The sequence below is a fragment of the Malaya genurostris genome, chromosome 2 (genome assembly GCF_030247185.1).
Source record: "Malaya genurostris strain Urasoe2022 chromosome 2, Malgen_1.1, whole genome shotgun sequence".
Lineage (NCBI taxonomy): Eukaryota > Metazoa > Arthropoda > Insecta > Diptera > Culicidae > Malaya > Malaya genurostris.
This window is the reverse complement of record NC_080571.1, coordinates 283,637,722-283,652,523: the sequence shown is the minus strand read 5'-3', so window position 1 is coordinate 283,652,523 and position 14,802 is coordinate 283,637,722. Positions and strand designations below refer to the sequence as shown.

General features: G+C 38.4%; 1 protein-coding gene across 1 annotated transcript; it reads left to right on the top strand.

Annotated features, from left to right (window-relative positions):
- Positions 1 to 9,677: 9,677 nt before the first annotated feature.
- LOC131429246 (zinc finger protein 883-like) lies at positions 9,678 to 11,499 on the top strand. Its single transcript, XM_058593293.1, has 2 exons — positions 9,678 to 9,907; positions 9,970 to 11,499. Exons 1-2 carry the CDS (start codon positions 9,785 to 9,787, stop codon positions 11,497 to 11,499), a joined length of 1,653 nt encoding a protein of 550 aa, XP_058449276.1. The 5' UTR covers positions 9,678 to 9,784.
- Positions 11,500 to 14,802: the final 3,303 nt, after the last annotated feature.

Sequence of the window (14,802 nt, the reverse complement as noted above, 5' to 3'; positions counted from 1 at the left end):
TCTCTTTTCTATATTTGCAGGTATAAATACGATGTTGTATTGGAGAAAAAGACATGAGCGAAACTTATGTCTTTCTTTTTGAAAATTTTACTTCTAAATCGTTGTTTTCTTCATTCGACTTCGCGAAATCGACTCTCTCACTGAAAACTTTGAGCACTCGGAAAACAAAAACCGAATACAAGTAGTACACCGGAAGGCGTAGCCCGGAATGAGAAGATACAAAAAAAACATCATTTGACGTGTACAATTAGAGTGCAACATTCGAAACTCACTTCACTGTTTCGCGTAAAAACATTATTACCCACAATCGCTTCAACTGCGCACAAATTCTGAATAAATACACTTTCCACTAACAGTTTACGTCATTTTTACATATCGGTTTAGAAATTTATATAGGGATATATCGTAACACATGCGAAAAACATCTAAACAATTTGCGAGCAGTTTCAACGAGACTGTCCCTTTTAGCTTTTGAATGGATTGTTTTGCTTTGACACTGCTGTCCTTCAGTAATGACGGTGATAGATAAATAGAATCAAAGTTTCTGATTTTAATAACGAAATTAGTTGTCAATGAGAATTTCGTGTTGGATTGAAATATTGCTGGTTAGTGTCCAGAATATTCGCCAACTAAACACATTTTCTAAAAATAAGAGTTTTTTTCAGCACAGTAAATTCTAAATTTTAACTAATTTTATAGTTATTTTGGAAATTTTGTTGTTAAAATCAACTAATTCAAAAACAGTAATACGAATTAGGCGCAGAGCTAATTTCGGGCGTTCCGTGTATGTATGTGTATGTGCAAAAATTATACACTAGGTCTCTTTATACATGTTTTTTTCGCACGGTTCTTTATACACGGTTTTTTTTACACGGATTCCGGAATTAACACGGTTTCTGATGAAAGTTTAAAAAGCACTCTGTCATATTTTGCGAAAAATATTCAAAAAAAAATATTTTTAAAATGGAACAAGTTGTCTGTAAGAAAACGATTATAAGAGCTAAATTAAAGTTTGAAAGTTAACTAAAATCATTCATTCAACAATTCACGGGGGTATTGACTGTCGCTCCATAAAATGATAAATCAGTCTTCAGATCTTGAATCTCTGTCTTAAATTACACGACAACGTCTTTTCCGCTCAGTTGTGGTGTAAGATTTTTTTTGAAATTTCATCCTTCAAACGCTCTAATAACGCTAGATAATAGTCACTGTTGATGGTTTTTCCCTTTTCAAGGTAGTCGATGAAAATTATACCATGCGAATCCCAAAATACAGACGCCATAACCTTACCGGCCGATTGTTGAGTCTTTCCACGCTCAGACAGCTGTCAAATTTATACACGTATCTTTTGAAGGTTGGTATTAACTGAAAATGGTATGGATTTAATTCTAGTGGCGCCCTCTCATAGAAACGATACAAACTTTTCAGCCGATCTGTTATATTGTCAGCATCGTCATTGATATTATCGAGTATTTCGTAGAGTTGAAAAACTCTTTCTCTCTTCAACTCTTCATCATATCGAGCAGTACAGTATTTTATACCCATTTGAATGATATGGCTCTAGCAGTATTGTGATCTACGCCGATGAAATGAGTTGCTTCAGCATGACACATAGTAATACTTTTTCTAATTGAATCCATATCCATCTCTATGAATTCTTCCACTTCAATTCTGTCGCTGCGTACATAGATCTTCTTCCAATACCCAATTATTAAAACTAATTAAAAATGACTATTAGGATCGTTAGTGTTTATTACACACCGCACCTTCGGAACTGAAAAGAACTTATTATCAAGCTTTATTTGTAGTGAAAGTATTTATGCAGCACTTCTTTAGTCGAACGAAAACTCGTAATGCATTATACAAAAGACATGAGCCATTTAGAATAACTTGCCTACCAGACAACGCGTCTCCTAAGTGTTCTGATTTTACCTTATTATCCGGGGCAAAATAAATTATATTAAAAAAATACTTGTCATTCTATGTGTTTTATCAAAGATGATTAGACCCTTTTCTCAACTTCGTAGTTTTTGTTATGAAGCAACAGTTACATTTTATCAAAAACAAAACAAACAAATAATCAAATCTATGGTTTTTGGAGTTATTGGGTCAAATTTTCCACGCGATTTTTTTGCACGGTTTCAGCAATTGACAAGGTTTTGTTTAACACGGTTTTATTAACACGGTACGTAACCCCCGTGTAAAAAGAGACCTTAGTGAAGACGAATACCAGAAATCTCCTCGGATGCCAACTACAACGAAAAATTTCGTAAAAAAATACTAACATGAAAACCAATTTTCCAAAAAGCAAACGATCAAATACCTTCAAACGCATCAATGCAAACTTCTCAATGGACGAACTAATGTGGGCTCTGTCCCGTCGCAGCGGATCGTCAACAGGACCTGATAACATAGGATATCCACTTCTACAACGACTACCCTTCTCGTGTAAAGCTGCTCTGTTAGATCTCTTTAATCAAATCTGGGACTCCGGTATCTTTCGGAAGGAGATCGCTGCCACTCAGCAGGTTACCGAACTATCACTCTCATCAGCTGCATTGGCAAGCTCTTCGAGCGCATAATAAACCGCCGCCTCATAACCGATCTTGAAGACACAAACAGACTAGATAGACGATAACATGCTTTTCGCCCAGGAAAAGGTGTCGAATCCTACTTAGTTCAAATGGAATCGCTTATTGCAGCAACTGATGATCAACACGTTGAAATAGTATCACTGGATATATCGAAGGCCTACGACACTGCCTGGAGACCAGCCATTCTCCAAACTCTGGCCAGATGGAAAATCTCCGGCAGAATATAGAACATATTAGCCAGCTTTCTTTCAAACAGTACCTTTAATGTATTCGCCAATGGCGCATCATCAAGCCGCCGCGTTGCGGAAAACGTTTTACCGCAGGGTTCTATTCTATTAGTCACACTTTTCCTGATCGCTATGGAACCGATTTTCAGGATCATTCCAGACGATATTCGAATCCTGCTTTACGCAGACGATGTACTACTCATCGCGAAGAGTCCAGATATGATACAAATACGGAAGCAACTTCGAAAAGCCATCAAAGCACCTGTAGGCTGGGCTGGCAGTGTGGGTTTCCAAATAGCACCCTCCAAATCCAAACTAATTCATGTTTGCAACATACAACACCGCAAACGTGGCCGAGCTATCCGAATAAACAACGTACCTATCCCTTGTTTCAGGAAAATGAAAATCTTAGGAGTCTTACTAGACTCCAAACTTAACTGTCTACAACACATCAAAAATACTAAGGACAGTAAAAGAATAAACATTCTACGTATCCTAGGCTGCCGACTAAAAAGGAGCAGTCGATCAACACTGCTAAAAGTTGGTTCTGCATTGGTGGTGTCCAAACTACTCTTCGGACTCGTACTCACAGGCAACTACTTTGAAGCAATGGAACGAAACCTCTCTACAATATATAATGAGGTGATTAATTATGGCTGAATCTGGCTGCTTACCGTTTAAACTTCTATTGGTACAGCGGCCATTCCAACTAGCAACACGGCTTTTGGAAAAACAAACAACTGCAGACAATGCGAACTATCCAGTGTACAAAAGAGCAGCAGAATTATTTCACCAAACTACTGGATCTATGTTCCCAAACGTTCACAGTTAGCTCAGACTTACGGACCGAAAGTGGTATAGTCCATCTACAATAATCGATAACGAACTAAGAAGAAAACTTGAAGCAGGTGCAAGTAGCCAGATAGTAACATCTCACTTTCAAGCCCTCATAAGCAATCACTATCCTGCGTACGAACAAATTTACACCGATGGTTCCAAGGATGACCAAAAAGTTGGAGCTTACCTGGAGCATATTCTCAGGCGAGGCATACGCTCTAAGCAAGGCAGTATCAATGGCAAAGGGGGATAAAACAGTAATATTCACTGACTCAGCTAGTTGTCTAGACGCTCTTGCCGGTGGCCATTCCAGACATCCATGGATCCAAAAAATCGAAGCTTAATTAGAAGGGCGAAATATAACCTTAAGCTGGGTCCCTGGACACGCCGGTATATCCGGAAATACGGAAGCTGATAAACTAGCAAACGAAGGTAGGAACGGCAATCCAATAACCCTCCCGATCCCGTCGCAAGATATTGTCCGCTTCACAAAAGAAAAAATATGGAACGTCTGGCAGAAAGACTGGAGCCGAACCACATCACATCTTCGAGAAATCAAACCCAACACAGAGAGACCTGTTGATAGAAAATGCGCCTCTGAACAGCGAACCCTGACAAGACTGCCAATCGGGCATACTAACTTCACCCACTCCTACCTAATGGAACGAAGCGCACCACCGATCTGCCGTTTCTGCGGAGACCAAACCACTGAAAAGTATATCCTCGTGTATTGCCAAGGCTACGCTCAACTGCGAAGGGGGCATAACATCACTGGATCGATTGCTGTTGTGTTATAAAACGACAGTGAGAAAGAAGCATCACTACTAAAATTCATTAAGCAAACACAACTAATCGTTTGACTTAATATCGGTTTCCCAGGAAACCAAACTGACACGAATGCCACAAAGATGGTAAAGTGTCATTAATAACAATTAAAAATACTACTAAATGATATTTTATTACAAATTGAACAATTCAATTTTAATTCCAGTTACATCTGCTAACCTCTAGTTATACCGTACAACACCTATCCGAAATATATACGTTTCTCAATGAATTTACAACTACGACAGCAAGTATAACTTTCGGTAACCAATCGATTCAACCATTTTAACAACGTTATCCTAACTGCTTCCAACTGCTAGTTAATACACAGACTAACAGACATGACACTATGAGTAAAATATTCTAAAAATAAATTTTCGTGGGGCACTAGTTCCACCTATATTGAACTGCGCGAACTATACGAGGTCTGTTCAAAAAGTACCCGGAATTCCCCTTTTTTTAAAAAAATATTTATTTATTCGTCTACATCTATATGGTCCCCTTCAAAGTAATCCCCCCTAGATATAATACACTTATGCCAGCGTTTTTTCCAGTCTTCGAAACACCCCTGATAGTCACTTTTTGTAATGCTCTGTAGCACTCTCAGCGATTCTGCCTTTATCTCTTCAATCGATGAAAAACGCTGTCCTTTCATGGGTTTCTTCAACTTTGGGAACAGAAAAAAATCACACGGAGCGATATCTGGTGAATAAGGAGGTTGGGGCATGATTAAAGTCTTGTTTTTAGCCAAAAAATCACGAATAAGCAACGATGAATGAGCAGGTGCGTTATCGTGGTGCAAAACCCATGAATTGTTTTTCCATAAATCATGATGGCATGAGCCTACTGATATGCCAACTTCATCAGCAACTTCTTTAATAGTGATTCGGCGATCATCCATAATCATTTTTTCCACTTTTCCCACATTTTCATCGATTATTGACATGCTGGGTCGACCGGAGCGTTCGTCGTCTTCAACGTCTTCACGGCCATCTTGGAAACGCTTATACCACTCGTAAACGCTTGTTTTTTTCATAGCAGACTCACCGTAGGCTCTCTGTAACATTTCGCACACTTGGTTACACTTTATTTCATTTTTCACGCAAAATTTAATACAAATTCTTTGACTCTTCAATTCTTCCATTGTTTAAACTAACAAAAATTGCCGAGCTCAAAAAAACACGTCTACACCAGCCGCTACAGGACAGAATGTAAACAATTAATACAGCTGAAAATTTCACCATACATTAGGGACATATGTACCAACACAATAAAAAAAAATTTTGACCACCGGACTCTCCAGACGCGCGCAATTAAAAAATTCCGGGAACTTTTTGAACAGACCTCGTATACTATCGGTTCACCCCTTGTGTTATGTAAACGTGTTGGTTCCTCCCGTTTGTCAACACAGATCAGCTGTTTGCAGGAATGCGTGATTTCATCAGGCTTTTTTAGGATATTAGGAAATGAATCTTCGCAATAAATTATGGAATTACGTTGATAATATATTTAACCACAGAAAACAAATATATGAACTGTAAGATAACTGTGTGTAAAATTTGCTCAGTCTACATGGCGAGTACTTGTAGATGTCACCACGATCGAAACGAGGTACCAACACGATTTGGGTGCCGCTTTCGCATGAGACACAATTTTGGGAGCAACATTCACTTCACGCTAGATTTTTGTTTTGCTGTTGGTTACAATGACAAGTTTGTTTTTGTTTTATTCCGATCGAACCTGATTTATGTGATTGTACACAATTTCAATGCAATTATCTTTAAGTAACTGGAAGATTGAGTACAGTAGCACCCGTAGCATGGCATTTTAGCACGAATCGTTTTTAGCATGGTTTCTTTTTGGCAACATAATTGTTCGACTATGGCACGATATCTTGGAATAATACATCTTCAAGCAACCAGCAACCACAATCAGGGGCGGCAAGTTCCATGAAATATTGGGGTGGGCACAAAAAATTACTACTACATATCATGAAACTTTACAATATATAAAACATTTTTGTAAGAGGAACGGAGATGTTAGAGCAAATAAAAAGTAAGCAAGTTTCTCTGCCGAATGTTGTGACACAATCACAAACTTTTTCCGCACTATTTCAGTAATAACCAACATTCGAAAGTGGTAAAGTATAGCACATTTCATTTTGTAATAAATTAGTAGAAAAATTTTAGTAACTTAGTTAAGACATATGAACTATTTGGAAGACGAATTGCGGGGATAACAGAGAAAAGTGTTATATCATAAGCTATTTCTAGTCAAATATTCTAGCTAAATCCTCCCTGGCCCGGACCTTTTCAGGGGGGCCAGAAATTTGAAGATTTAAGTGTTAATTCATAATAAAAAATAATCAACAATCTAAATTTGTGTATCGTAGCAATCGATCTTCAAATATGTAAAAACAACACGCTCAGTCAAAGCCGAAGAGAAAAAGCGTGCCTGATGGGGCTATCCGGCCGAGTGCGTTCCTTAGAGGTGCAATTCATGCGAGAGTCGCGATTTGGTGTGAGAAATACACGGAGGGTTTATTCTCATGTATAAGGACCTGTAAAATTGCAATCCCCTCGGGCCCGTATTTTCTTTCGATGGCCCTTAGTACAGAACAAGTTCCTCGTGTTCTTTCTCGCTGCTTAAAAGTACGCATGGTACTTTTGACAACTTGAAAATACAGAACAATTTCCATGTGAACTTTTGCGCTGCATAGAAACTGAACAATGTACTCTAGAAGCCTCTTAGAAGTTGTTTCGATTATTACTTCAAAAATGGGCTGCTTAGAGCAAATTCAGCAGCTGCAAGATTCATATGGGTGGTCTATAATGTAAATGAAACTGAAACAAACGTATCCCCAGCAATCCGTTTTAGTTTTATTTATTCGACCAGTTCTACTGTCAAATTTAAAACTGGTATACATAGCCGTTCTATTTTTTCTATATTTGAAACACAGATAAAACGCTGCTGGGGCTGCCAGTTTATTTTGTTATAATTTCTAGATTTAAATTTTAAAACTGACATAAATTATGCATCTAGAACTAGAACACTCATGAATATGCCCTTAGAATGCTATTCATGAACTTCGAAAGCTGCTTAAGCCAAATCAGTTCCATTTATCAGAATAGGTCATTATCTTCGAATTCAATATCTAAATCAGTTGAAACTGTCTTCAACTACAATTACTGGAAGAACAAAACTCCATATGACTGAAACATACTCAAGACCAGTGTTGGTGATTGCCGAAAGTTTGACAGAAGCTACTATATTGCTATCTATATTGTATACAACATTTTCAATCCGGTAGAAGATGCTACAAGAGCTCGAGTCTCTCAATGCATGAACCGTGAGAGAATTTTGCTACATTTCTTCGCTCCACTTCATACTCAGAGTATTTCACGCCCATAAAAAAATTTACAGCCTGATAATGATCGTTGCTGGGTGGAATTTCCCAAGAGAGAATCGCAAGTTGACAATTATCGCAGAAAATCGAGTCGATGATCCAACTTGATGATTCTCATACTAGGTTGCAATACTTTAAAACCCTTGTGTGGAGCATTCACATACATTTTCATAGACACAACTTATACAAAGGTTATATTCACATAGTTAGAATAAGCGGCAATAGTAAAATGATTCTATCGCAATTATCAACTGCCTGTATAGAATCGGATCGCGAAACGAGAATAAGCGACCGTTTGTTGCTTCAGAGAGGATCCCCAGAGCAGCGTGCTAACCTTTGATTCTCAGAAATGTCATCGAGAGAAATTCGCTCTCGCACTGGTGTCGATTCTATGTTAAATGAGCCATGTCGGGTTTTTACTGTTGCGATGATTTTTGTCTCTCTTTGATGGCACTGATTCAATCGTTGAAGAGTTGCCAGTGAACGTTCTTTGATACGATAAAAGCCATCCTTGCTCAAGACTATACGATTATTTACTAGACACTATTCAAAATAGTCTACTCAACGAGATTACAACTAACGAATTTAGACTGTATTAATTCTTTGAAATACGCCGACTGAATTTTTCGAGCTATGCGTTATTGAGAAAAAGCATTTCAAACATCGCTATTGTTCAACATCTAATATCTCTGCAAATATGCACCAGGCATTTTCCAGAAGACAACATGTTAAATAGTTAGTTATCAACTATTTTACTGTTTAAAAGCATTTCGATCGTTCAAAATATACAATTCAAAATTAGATTCTACCATATTCAAGCACCGAAGATAAAATACCTGCATACATTTAGGCGTTAAAAAAATCACGCGTTTTTATTCTATAACGGCCATCCATCAACATTCACTTTGAAGAGTAATTTCGAATGACTCGGCACTCGCTGAGAGTAAGTCATAATAGTAAACGGCAGAGAAAAGTTTTCTCTTTCGTCTGGTGTTAAATTTAATACTCTATCTTTCATAGCTCGCTTGCAATTTCTTTCGAAAGTGGGAGTTGACAGGTGGCTTATAGGCCGTTCTAAAAAAAAACGCGTGAAATGTACCAATATTATGAACAACTCTATACCTATTTTCTGATAGTTTCGCGGCCTCCTGTCACGACGCCATCTTGATGAGATCAAAATCGGAACTTCAAAATCAGCTGATTGCAATGTAAACAAACAAACAGTAATACATTTGTTTTACGCGTTTACCTTGTTTAGTGCACGAAAATTAGTGAATTTTGGCTCGACTCTCTCACAATAACTTGTCGGTTTACCTAAAATACAGCAGACAGTGTTTTGGGACATCAACTGAGGATAAATTTTCACAATTTGAGAGTCGCGATGAGTATCAAAACATCGCAGTGTTTGGGGCTCGAAACGCGAGGGGCTCAACGTAATCGGTATACTTTCAAATGGCTGGTGCTCACATACCGGTGTCAGATGGGTGTAGTTTCGTTTCAAATCGTTTCACTCTGCAGTACAGAGTTGCCAACTTGAATTCTGCGCTTCGAAATAAGATATCTTTTTTATTATTTTTGATGCCCAAAACTATCAAACAATGAAGAAGTATGTGGAAAATCTTTTACTTCATTACAATCTTTTCGAACAATGTGAAGAATCTGTAGATTTTTTATCAATCCGCTATCTGTATTATATTATCGACCAATAATCTGGAATTGCATAAGAACATCAGTAAACATGGTAACCCTGCTTGCTGTGTGTACATTTTCTCAACAGAACTGTCAAAATCATACAGTTTGTACGAATTTCGTAGGAGAGAGTTTCGCATTCAACTCTTAGATATTAATAGTTTATCAATGAGGTATACTCAATTAAACAATTAGAACATTCAATAATGGATTCTACAATTCATGTTTGTCGCTTGTGTGCAAAAGTGATCGACGAGTATGTATCTATCTTCGAAACCAGAAATGGAAAGTCCCTTGCTGAAATGGTTAATATCGTCACTTTCGTTGTGGTGAGACAGGTTTTCGCTAAACTAAAAAAAAAACAGTACCAACCAACAGAGTCCACTTTCAGATAACCGATAGCGATCATTTTTCTACGCTAGTATGTGTCGATTGTGTGGAACTAACGATAGATGCGTTCCATTATGTGCAACGTGTGCGAGAAGCAGATCTTTTATTTAAGAAATCAGAAATTTCTAAAGACTTTCCAAAGGAAAGTGCATCTTACGATAATACTGCATGTCGGATGGAAGAAGACCAGTTAGCTGATTCAAGACTGACAGAAAATGCACCAGAAGTATTAGAAGCTGGAGAATATTTACTTAATTTGGAAATATCACGTGTAGAATATCTTGAGGAAGAGCCTGAATCTATGTCAAAAAAATTGATTGGGCTTCTAATAGAATCCATTAACGATGACGGCTATCATAAATGGCACAAAGTAAGACGTGATCTTGATGACTCCGAAATACCCGACCAAACGGACATTCGAAATCTGTCTGTCGAAGAAAATAACTCCGATAATGAATCAGATGAGAAAAAAGAAATTTCTGTTGATGCTGACGAGCCAATGGTTAGATGCTGCATACGTAGTTGTAAGCGAAAGTTCCAGTCGCGTGACGAGCTTATTCAACACGGTTCGGTCGAGCACGCATCAAATCGGTCAATCGGCGATACGTCTAGTCCATTCGAATGTGTTGTTTGCTTCCAGAGATTTAATACACGCAGTGGTTTAACCAGTCATCTGCGAAGAATGATTCGAGACTATCACTGTCCGGCCTGTAACATTTATTTTGATGCCCCACGGGATAAGAGAATTCACATGAAAACCACTCACAGGGGAGTTGTAAGAAATACTTCTCATTGCCGCATCGAAGATCAATCCGTTAAAATTTGCTGCGGTTGTGAATCGATTTTTGAGACAATAGAAGAACTCTATCAGCACGGTGTTGATGTGCATGAATCTCAACAATCCGATGCTAATGATGGCCGCGTAAACCAATGCAACATTTGTTACAAATTCTTCAAATCAAGCAGGGGTCTCCGAAATCATCAGAATCTAGTGTACAAACCGAAAACTTATTCCTGCCAAAGGTGTTCCAAATCGTTCGATTGCGCCTCTAAACTGTACTATCACGAGAAACGGCACCTCATCGAGCGAAAATTTGCCTGTGCTAATTGTGGTAGCACATTTAAAACGCCGGCCGATGTTCGGAGTCATGAGCGAATCCATCAGGAAAAGACACTTATCTGCAACGTTTGTGGCAAACGGTTCTACAAAATATCACATTTGAAGTCCCATCTGAAGACGCACGGCGATCGGGCGTACGATTTTGCGTGTAGTGTGTGTTCGAAAAAGTTTATAGACAAGTCCAACTTGAAGACCCATTTGAAAGTGCACACTCGAGAGAAACCGTACCAGTGTCGACACTGTACGAAAACTTTTCGCTACATTGTCGATCGAAAGCGGCACGAGATGATTCATACAGGGAACTATCCTTTCAAATGTGCCATCTGCGAGAGAGCGTTTAGTCGAAGTAATCAGTTCAAGGCGCACGAGAAGATTTGTGTCGAAAGTAAAGTTGAAGTAAACTGCCCATAAGGAAAAATGATTGAAGCTTTTTTTTTGTCCGAAACATAGTTCCTTATTTCGGGATAATTGTTAATCACCGATAAGTGCAGCACAAGAAAAGTATGCAATTCAGACAAAACGTCGATTGTCGAAGCAGGGCAGAGAAGCGCAAGTGCCAAAGTCAAATTATCACCTTACTCAACTCAAACACAAAAACTGTTGAGTTCCCAACCGTATGAAGTAATTTCATTTCAATTTAAACTCCTTCAAATATTGTTTTACTGGATCGACCACTATCAGAAAAGTACATCAATAGCAAATCCTCTTCAGCATTAATAATGGCTTGATATATTTGAAGCATGCTTTGGACGAGATTTGGCCCGTATTCTTCTCAAAGCGACCTCCAAATTTTATGAATTTCTTCAAACTACATGTTCGGTTATTTATGTGAGCCCTGACGTCTTCGATTGGCCCATACACGATCCAAATTATATGAAACCTATTCGAAATGGTTTTGGGCATATTGTTGTGATATGATCAGCAATTTATGATAAAATTTTCAGTAGTATGAGACATCCAAAAATAACTCAAAATTAAAGTTTTCTAAAATGTTTGGTATGAACCAGCATTAAGGCGAAATTCAGTGCCAAAATAAGGCGCGTTCGGTAACGTTTCTCTTAAGGTGAAATGTAGCGTCATAAAATGCGCGCAAAATTTTATCCGCTTCAGTTGAACGAACCGTCGCACAAAGCATACCAATAAAAACGGACACATAGAAACAAGAACTTTTTTCAATGATTGAGCGCAGTGGGTTTACCTCTCGTTATATTGGCTTGTAAAAAGACTGGACGTAATGGATTTTTGAATCCTTCACACTTTGAATATATGCTAATTCAATCGTTATTGTTAGTGATTACTCTTACACTAGAGCTATAAATCATGAGTAATTATGAACGACTAACATGAGGCTATATGTATAGGTATTGACCAACTTGCTAACCATGTATATGCCTGAGTTTATTAGCAAGCATGGATTTTCCTGGTGTGGATTCAGTATTCTCCCAATATGGTTCAATCTAAAATAATACCTGTTATACGATATTACACAGCCAAGCTTTATTGCTTCAGCAACATCAATGCATTGAACTCAACAGAATTGGACATTATTAGCATTATAAATGACAGTTACTTAGAAAATAAACGATTTCTTACAATACGCATTTTATTGTATTCAACTCGATTTTATTTCAAAACAAAACCCAATGCTGCATAAATTCGCGTCATTATTTGATATGGAATTTTTACTCACGATACAATGCCACTGAACCCACCGTGCATTTCTCACACCACCTCACTACGTAACAGCAGCGCGCAAGCAATAACAAAATGCGGAAAAGTTTATGTAAACCTTTTCAAATTTCGGTTGTTTTGGCTGAAATTTTATAGTTTTGAGTTGCATTTTCAGATTCTTTGTGAAATTCTGCTACAAACACTACTTTTCAGTTCTAAAATCATACCCGTGGAACGGAACAGTAACCGTTTATACATTTCAAAAACCAACTACGGCTCGGCAAAGCAAAATTTCAAAATTCTAAGAATGCTTAGTTATGATAAATTTGATTTCGAAAACTTCGAAAGTGTTTTTGGTTTTTCGAAAATCGGTCTAGTTTTTAAATAATTGATCAAAAACGCGATTTTCGCATTCTACTACATTTCACCTTAACATCCTCCTGTCAAAATTATACTGACTTGTTCATCATTCATTACCGATGTTGGATAAAATTTACAAATAATCCGTAAATAAATAAACGTCATGAACTATTACTGTTTTTCTAGACTAACACATGGATCAATAAGTCCCGAGACTAACAATGAAAACAACATTTTTTTCACAAAATTTTTTTTTATTCATCAACATAATTATCTTTTAGGGTGATACAATGGTTCCAACGTTTTTCCAATTTTTCAATACCATGTTTATAAACAAATGTATCTTTCGCTTCAAAATAAGCTTCAGTTTCAGCGATGACCTCCTCATTTGAGCCAAATCTTTTTCCCTGGAGCATTGTTTTAGGATCAGCAAAGAGCCAGTAGTCACTGGGGGCTAAATCTGGCGAGTATGGGGGGTGGGGAAGCAGATCAAAGCCCAATTCGTTCAATTTCGCCATTGTTTTCATCGACTTGTGGCAGGGTGCATTGTCTTGATGAAAAAGGCTCTTTTTTTTCTCTGCATGTGCGGTCGTTTTTTTGCGATTCCCTCCTTCAAACGCACCAGTAAGTCAATATAATAATCACTGTTGATCGATTTACCTTTTTCGAGGTAGTCAATGAAAATCACGCCATGCGTATCTCAAAAAAACTGACGCCATGACTTTGCCAGCTGACTGCTGTGTTTTCGGACGCTTCGGACGGCTTTCGCCAGCTGTGCGCCACTCAGATGACTGCCGCTTCGACTCTGGAGTATAGTGATGTATCCATGTTTCGTCCATGGTCACGTAACGACGCAAGAAATCATTTTTGTTGCGAGTAAATAGCGATAAACTGCTTTCTGAATCATCGACTCGTTACTGTTTTTGTTCCATCGAAAGCAATCGCGGCACCCACTTGGAAATTTTTTCATGAAGGATAGTAAATACACTTCCATATGATATCTGTGTCATCTCAGCAATCTCACGGAGCTTCACTTTACGATCTTTCATTGATGTGCTACGTCCGAGTATCTGGGACGCTCTCGAGTCCCTTCGAATCTCGGAGAGGGCTACGTCAAGGTGATGGACTTTCCTGTATATTGTTCAATATTGCCTTGGAAGGTGTGATTCGAAGAGCGAGGATCGATACGAGTGGCACGATCTTTCGAAAGTCCGTACAACTTTTTGGCTTCGCTGACGATATTGATATTGTGACACGTAACCTTGAGAAGATGATGGAAACCTACATCGGACTGAAAGCTGAAACTAGCCGTATCGGACTGGCCATAAATGCGTCGAAAACAAAATACATGAGAGGAAGAGGCTCTAGAGAAGAAACACTACGCCTCCCACCACGAATATTGATAGACGGTGACGATATCGAGGTGGTTGACGAATTCGTGTATTTGGGCTCACTGGTGACCGCCGATAATAACACCAACAGAGAAATACAGAGACGTATTTTGGCAGGGAATCGTGCGTACTTTGGACTTAGAAAACCCTCCGATCGAGAAAAGTACGCAACCGCACGAAACTGACCATCTACAAAACGCTCATTAGACCGGTTGTTCTCTATGGCCACGAGACCTGGACTATGCTGGCAGAGGACCAACGCGCTCTCAGTGTTTTCGAAAGAAAGGTACTG

Bases quoted from the DNA above. Each gene is read 5' to 3' on its own strand.
- LOC131429246 (XM_058593293.1), top strand. From the start codon at position 9,785: ATGGATTCTACAATTCATGTTTGTCGCTTGTGTGCAAAAGTGATCGAC. The intron at 9,908-9,969 runs GTGAGACAGGTT...GTCCACTTTCAG, and splicing joins ATATCGTCACTTTCGTTGTG to ATAACCGATAGCGATCATTT.